A 7,844-nucleotide genomic window follows, 5' to 3' on the forward strand; every position below is an offset into this window, starting at 1 on the left:
ATGTATGCTAAGAAAGAAGAGTGATGATAAGTGAGGAATTATTTCTTTCTCCTATGGAATACTTCTTCTTCCTCTTCCCTACCCTCATTCCCTGCTAGCTCTCTCCACCTTCGAAGGTGTTTGAGGTCTTGGGACTGAGGCTTGGGATAGTTAATGCTTTCTACAAAGTGCATGTTATGCTTATTGCAAGAAGGCTAATGGTTTATTGCAAGTAGATTAGTTACTTAATACAAGTAGATTAATTGTATTGCAAGGTAGATTAATTGTTGCTTTAGGCACAAGTTGATGCATAAAAGTATACATCCTCATGCACTCAAATGATTTAGGGAACACAAAGAATAATGATGTTCACGAGTTCTTGATTGTTTTCAAGCTAAGATTGATTGTTGATATTATGCAAAAGCTTGGTGTATGAAGCTTCCAGATCCATACTGCCAAAGAGGTCTCAAGGAACACAAAGATTGTATTGTATCAAGTCTCTCTTAATGAGAAGTTCTATAATACAAATGCCTTTTGGAGGGGAGACTGACTCCACATAAATCCGGTCCTCAACTGTTGTCATATTCTCTAAAATCTCTCTCTCTCTCTCTCTCTCTCTCTCTCTCTCTCTCTCTCTCTTGCAAAGGTATTGCTCATGCCTAGTTAATTAAGTGTTATGATTAAGTTGCTACTACCAATTTAGTTCACCATCTATGCTCTCAAAGTTTCTCACTCTAATTCTCTTAATTCCGCTATTGTCTAAGTTCATAGGCCATTTCCATTACAAAAGCTATCTACACAACTGTCGTATGCGGCCCATCACCTGCTTCCCCTCATGGGTCATAATGATCTCATCGGACATACGATTGATGAGGTACGCGTATCCCTTTGGCATGTCCCTCCCGTTAACTATAGCAACCATGTCCGGTGAATGGTCATTGTCCAGGCCTCTAGGTGACCCGATGCAGTGTTCGGGTCACTCCTCAGCATCTCCGACGTAGTGGCTGGGACACCACTCTCAAACGCGTAGGTAGTATGATCCTTCGATGTAGTCTGAGCAGTCTCACAAGCAGGGACACTCCTCGATGTGCCCTAGAGACTCTGCAACACATGAGCTCTAAGAACGACGTGCTCCTCGCCACAACAACCACCACCGTTACACTGTTGTGGAATTGTTGGTCCGCATGGTCCATCAAACATAAATCTAGATCTAATTTAATCTTAAACTCAAAATAAACCTAAATTTAATCTAATCTAACATAAATCTAAATCTAACGCGCGTAAATAAACCTAAACTAATCTAACGTAAATCTAACTCAAAATAAACTTAAATCTAATCTAATCTAACCTAAATAAACCTAAATCTAATATAATGTAAATCTAAATCTAACTTAATTTTAAACGATAAAAAGAGAAAAATGGTATAACCTTTCTATCACCCAAGTGTGGTAGATTGGTTATGCCATTTCTCTCTTGAATAACATGTCTTTAGTTCAACTCCTCGTCGACTAGATCTTTAAGGTCTCTTGGGATAGTTTCCTACGACGTTAAAACTTTCTTCTTCTCGGGTTTGTGTGTGTGGGTGCATGTGTGTGCCAATAAAAATAAGAAAATGGTATAACCTTTCTATCACCCAAGTGTGGTAGATTGGTTATGCCATTTCCCTCTTGAATAACAGTTCTTGAGTTCAACTCCTCGTCGGCTAGATCTTTAAGGTCTCTTAGGATAGTTTCCTACGGCGTTAAATTAAACTCTCTTCTTCTCGTGTGTGTGTGTGTGTGTGTGTGTGTACGCCAATAAAATGAGAAAAATGGTATAACCTTTCTATCACCCAAGTGTGGTAGATTGGTTATGCCATTTCCCTCTTGAATAACAGGTCTTGAGTTCAACTCCTCGTCGACTAGATCTTTAAGGTCTCTTGGGATAGTTTCCTACAACGTTAAAAATCTCTTCTTCTTCTTCTTCTTCTCTCTCTCTCTCTCTCTCTCTCTCTCTTCCTCTCTCAATGTGGTGTGTATGCATTCTTTGTTTATGCATGTGTGTGTGTGTGTGTGTGTGAGAGAGAGAGAGAGAGAGAGAGAGAGAGAGAGAGAGAGAGGGGGGGGAAGGGAACATTAGAGAGAGGAGAGGGAAGGAGCATACCTGGCTCTCCTTCCTCTCCTCGTGTGTGTGTGTGTGTGTGTGTGGAGAAGAAAGAGAGAGAGAGGGAGAGCGCGGGTTACCTTTTCTTGCTTGAGCGTCGAAAACTCAGATCTAAGATCTGAGTTTTCGGACGCTCTCGGTTATTTTTTTACCACTGTCGTCGGTATCACTATATGCGTCGCTAGTTTACTTGTAACTTAGCGACACCCATAGCAACGCCTATAGCGACGCCATGGGTTTTCACTTTTGAGCGTCGCACTGCGAGCGTCGTGAATATGAAGTACCTCTTGTAGTGTGCGGTTATTGCTGCCCCCATAAATTTTTCTATCTTTTTTTCTTTCTTTTTCCGCGGCAATGTTAGCGGTTATAGACAACTCCTCTTATAGTGTAATGGAGTGGAGACCATTTTCGATCCTCTTCCACCTCCGACTTTGGATGAGGTGGAGACAAAGGAGAGGGAAGTCGATGAATCAAGTCCGGTGCTGGCAAGTTTTAGCGAGGATGATTGTCATGATGATGAAGATGATGACATGGATGATGATGAACTCGAAGATGATGAAGCCAATACATCCACAAATGACAATTCCGTTTCTCTCTTTATTGATTTAGGAGCCATGGGCTTAGAATTGAATGATGCGTCATGTATGGATCTTTTGAAAGATGATTCATAAACATTTTGTAGTTATGAAGTTTTTTGGTCGTGTAATCCATTCATCTCTCTCTCCCCCCTCTTCCTCTCTTTAGATTTGTGAACATGCTGAATTATGTTAATCAAGTGACAGTGATTATTTTAACTGTAACCAAGTGTAATCTTATTATCCCCCCTCCTCTCTCTCTCTCTCTCTCTCTATCTTTCAGCTTTCTCTTTTCTTTTTCGAATTTGAAAATTTCATACAATATTCTTTAATTTCTATTGAGAGGAGGGAAACACCAAAATTTAAAAAGGGGGGGGGGGGGGGGGGGGTTTAAGCCAGAACTTGAAAGTTTAGGTGCTAATTTTTTTCCAGAAATAAACGCGATAATAACAGTGGTAACAACTACGGTAAAAAACACGATAATAAACGCGAAAACAGTCGCGGTAATAATTTAAACACAAAAAAATCCCCCGCCCTCCTCTCTCTTCTTTCTCTAGCTGAGTTTGCACCTTCTCTCTACAAAACACGGTTTGGAGATTTTTATAGTGTCCTTTATTGTGCTCCTTGCTCAACATCTCTTCACAACAAGAGAACTCTTCGTCGCCATTGTGTAAAACCTTTTAGAATATGCAACAAATACATGGATGTAGTCGTGTACGATCCGTGTTTTCCTTGCGGTACAATATTTCGGACATAGCGGTCACATGCCTTGTGCAACCTACTTTATCCAATAGCCGTTGTTTCATGTTTTAATATCATTTTTTGAAAATGTAAAATCATACGTTTCAAAAAAATTTGCAAGCAAAACAAAGGGAAAAACCCAAATTTGAATGATTTAAGTGCCAAATCTACGGTCCGTAATAATGACGGTAATATTCGCGGGAATAACCGTAGAAAATTACACGGTAATGTCCATGGTAAAATTTAAACTATAAAAAAAACTCCCCCACCTCCCTTCCTCTTCTTTGGCCAATCTATTTTGGACTCTCTCTACAAATCGCAGTAAAAAGCCGCGGTAAACGTTTTCAAATTTTCATGGTGTACCGAGTTCGAGATCCCAGAGGGTTGCAACTTAGCAAGGACCTCAACAAGTCAGAGCCATAGTGACACCAGATGCTTGCCCAATCTGTGACGCTTCAATGTAACTTTAAGAGGGGGTGGGTCCTACTAGGACCATCTTTTTAGCACGACACGTTAAAGATAAAAATTAAGTAGACATATTTAGTTAAAAATTAAGTAGACATATTTAGTGATAAATTAAGTAGACATATTTAGTGATAGCCTGATCGATACCTTACCTAGAGGGCCAAATGTTACCTTTGTTGCTTAGAAAAATATTTTTTGACCTTGCTCTTTAAGATTAAATTAATGAAAACTTAATTTATATCAAAATTTAAGGTATGTACTAGGATTTGTAATTGGAATGCACAATTTACTTGGATTCAAGGTTATTCAATTGAATTACAACCTGGAAATTTTCACTACAAAGCAAAATATGTGAGCATTGGGTACCTTCACTACCTATATATAGTGACCTAATCATCCTTTTATCAAGCCAACTAATTACAAGTCAGATCTTAATTAAAAGTATCCTTTTATTAAGCCGACTAATTACAAGTCAGATCTTAATTAAAAGTATTTGTTAAGAAAGCACAGGACAGAAGTTGATAGAACTAAAATATCTTTCATAAGAGCAAGAAGTTTGCTATATTCAAAGGATCACTGAGCGGCTCAAATTATAACACTAATTAAACTGCAATTTCCCTTTTGGGTAATGAAGCTCACAGTACTTCATTAACATATAAAGCTAAATAGAGATATGAGGAACCCAAAATTAACCCATGCATGTTATAGATATAATGAACAGCTCGAAATCATGACAGAAATGAAGTTTATTCCGATTCTCAAAGTTAGCACACAATTATATATAAGCATGTACAACAGAATCATCCAAGAGACTCATTCTATGCAGTACCCTCCGCAATTGGGCACCTCATGCACATGAGCTATATATACTTGGGAGGTTTGGATCGAGCGGCAATATAATTGGAGCTGCATTATAAGGATAATATAACACATACTATGATGCTCTAGAGAGCAAGCATGCAAGCATGTGTAGCTAAGCATGTGTAGCTCCTCACCAGCACCACCGCCGTCCCCGATAGTGTATAACATCGTCCCGCAATCATCCGACATGACAACTGCAAGTTTGTTAATGTTATGATGCCCTGACCCAGCCTCTATTGGTGCATAAATGGCCTTACTTATATAGTGGATGTAAATTATGTGCATCTTGCTCCCTCCTTTGATGTAACCTCTTGTTATGAATGTTCCAAACATCGATCAGCTAGAGGAGGCTCTAAGCTCTAGCACGGTGATCAGTTCCCGGCCTACCACATTGGTGGTGCTGTCCATAAATTAGTTATGTGGTGGGGTTGCATAAGATGCTACTCTAGTTAGTGATGGTAACACCTCGCCTCCATCGGCGGGTGACGTCTTCCTTCTGCCTCTTTCCCCTTTGCTGTTATGAGCAAACTTCATGCTTGCATGGTGCATCCCCATGCTCTCCTCTTGAGAGGACCACTCTCTTCCATAGTACGACTCCTCTGTCACATCCGCCTTGCTCGAAGGCCCACAAAGCATTCCTCCCCATTGCGGAAAATACACCGTGAATACGACAAGTGTGCAGCACATACTCATGATACCCATGCTGGTCAGACCGGTATCCATGGTTATGCTTGGGTTGGTGAAGAATAGTAGCTGAAGCAACATCGCCCCCACATTTCCGCCTGCTCCGGATATCCCGGAAACAATCCCCAAAGACCTGTCAAAAGAGATCGCAGCGCATTCAATATATTCCATTCCACCACATTATAAGTTTACACACACATCTACAACAAGAGATGGGAACATGTGAATAACCTGCGAGAAATGAAAGGGATAACACTAGTTGTAGCACCACCGGCACCTTCACAAAAGATGGCAAATATGAGCAGGACGACGACCGCAGGCCCAAGACCATTGGCTCTGGGCAAGATGATACAAAATACTCCACACAGCGTTTGCAAGATCCAAAGAACCCACAAGCGACCTCGCATGCCAAATCGATGGGCCACAAAATCTGAGAGAGCACCTCCAAAAGGCCTTGTGATGAAGTTGGCTAACCCAAAGAGGGAGGCTACCACCCCAGCCACAAATAAGGTTAGTTGGAACTTGTCATAGAAGTACTCAGCGATAACATTGTCAATCGTTAGCTCGACTCCGAAGCAGAAACCATATATCATTCCTAACACCCATGTCCTGTAATTCTTTGCCCCATTTATGATAACCTGACACATAAAAGGTTGTAATAAATGAGCTCACTTTAAGCATGGATATGAGAGGAAGAGACAGAAAAGAGCATGAAATCTATAGACATTCTTATGATTGTCAGCATGTCATTAACATTCAGAATACCTTGACATAGCTATCCTTCATACGGTCACCCGTCTTCCGGAGCTGCCGATAGTTTCCAAGAGGTGTGTCGCGAGTGCTGGTAAGCATGATGATTCCCATGAGCACTTGAATAGTACCTGGGATGAAAAAAGATAATCGCCAGGCAGTGAAGCGCGATGCACCGAATAAGCTTCGGTTGCTGAGAACATCAAAAAGCACAGGCATGATAATTTGTGCGGCACCGCCTCCCAAGTTTCCGCACCCGCTGGTGATCCCCGTTGCAAGGCCGACAATTGGGGAGCTGAACATTGAGCTCATCCAGAATTGGCATGTCACAAAGGTTGCGAGCGAGAATCCTATGAAAAACCTGCATATTGTGCAAGGATCCAAGACTTGGGTTAATGCATGATACAAGTGCAAAAACGTAAGAATTCCATATAATTATATCTAGTCCAAGAGCGTTATAGCCAGTGCAACATAATATTAAGAAGAAATCACCTGCACAGAATGAAGCCTGTTGCGGTTGACACGGTTGCCATGTAGAACACAGCTGGTGCTGTGAGCAATATCACACATGCGCCAGCATACCTTGGTCCCACAATATCACAAGCAAACCCCATGACTAGGCGTGATGCAATCGAACCACAAACGGATGCGATTCCCGCCTGGCCAATTTCTTCCTTGCGGAGATTGAGATTATCCCGAATCACCGGCAACAGAGGTGCTGCCGCAAAGCTGGACAAGAAACAAATGAAGAAGGAGAACCAGGAGATGTGGAAGCTCCGCATATGTGGCTGTGCAAAGGAGAAAAGGGCGATTCTCTTGGCTTTGAACTCTGAATCCACAGGGAGAGGGAATTTAATGGGCGGATCTGGGGTGATAATTGCGTCTGGTGCTGCAATGGAGGCACTCTGCTTCTGGGCAGGATGGTTTGTAGAAGCTGCAGCATCATGATCGAGAGTGAGCTCTTCGAAACCGTTGACACTGTTAGATTCTTCGACATCCGAGGTGTCGGAGCCAATGCCAATGCCATGGCTGAGATTGTCAACAATATTGACGTTGTGGGAGTACTTGTTCATTTTGTTGTCAGGCTAGCGCCCGAGTCAGCTCTCTCTCTCTCTCTCTCTCTGAACTTGCTCAGCAAGATCTAACTTCTCTCACCAGAGCTCTCTAGCCACAGTTCTAAACCTAAACCCGCATGAGCCTGCACAGAGAATGAGAATCACAGATCTCTCTCTCTCTCTCTCTCTCTCTCTCTCTCTCGCTCGCTCTGTGTGTGTGTGTGTGTAGAGAACGCACGTACACGAAGGCTCTCTCCTCTTTCTACAAATACCCTTCTCTCTGAGTATGCAAAGAGAAGGAGCAGCTTATAAGCCCTACGCAGAGGAAGAGGCTGGAGAGGGAAGGAAATGGCAGGAGAGAGAGACCGAATAGAGATTTTGCATGGCACTGGCCGCAGTTCACGAACTTATAGGCGCTGGAATGTAATAAAAAATTCGAATTTAACAAGAAATTTTCGACAAGGAAATAGGAAACTTGGGTTTCCAGCTTTCCAAACAGAAGTCAAGCCTTCGACGTCAGCACAAGAGTTTAAAAGAAAGTACTTCCACGTACAAAGACAGTGGTACTGACTGCCACTCTTCACAAGATTGA

At 42.0% G+C, this 7,844-nt stretch overlaps 1 protein-coding gene across 2 annotated transcripts; it reads right to left on the minus strand.

The window, feature by feature from the left end:
- Positions 1 to 4,632: 4,632 nt before the first annotated feature.
- LOC147465942 (high affinity nitrate transporter 2.5-like) lies at positions 4,633 to 7,633 on the minus strand. 2 transcript variants are annotated; one of them, XM_086522884.1, is made up of 5 exons: positions 7,495 to 7,632; positions 6,690 to 7,395; positions 6,213 to 6,558; positions 5,679 to 6,085; positions 4,633 to 5,580 (listed from the first exon to the last, which is right to left on the minus strand). In XM_086522884.1, exons 2-5 carry the CDS (start codon positions 7,268 to 7,270, stop codon positions 5,175 to 5,177), a joined length of 1,740 nt encoding a protein of 579 aa, XP_086379010.1. In that variant the 5' UTR covers positions 7,271 to 7,395; positions 7,495 to 7,632; the 3' UTR covers positions 4,633 to 5,174. The 2 variants fall into 2 exon arrangements, with proteins under 2 accessions (XP_086379010.1, XP_086379002.1); XM_086522876.1 differs by having other exon boundaries at positions 6,690 to 7,633.
- Positions 7,634 to 7,844: the final 211 nt, after the last annotated feature.

The sequence above is a fragment of the Adiantum capillus-veneris genome, chromosome 1 (assembly GCF_014529385.1).
Source record: "Adiantum capillus-veneris isolate H3 chromosome 1, ASM1452938v2, whole genome shotgun sequence".
Lineage (NCBI taxonomy): Eukaryota > Viridiplantae > Streptophyta > Polypodiopsida > Polypodiales > Pteridaceae > Adiantum > Adiantum capillus-veneris.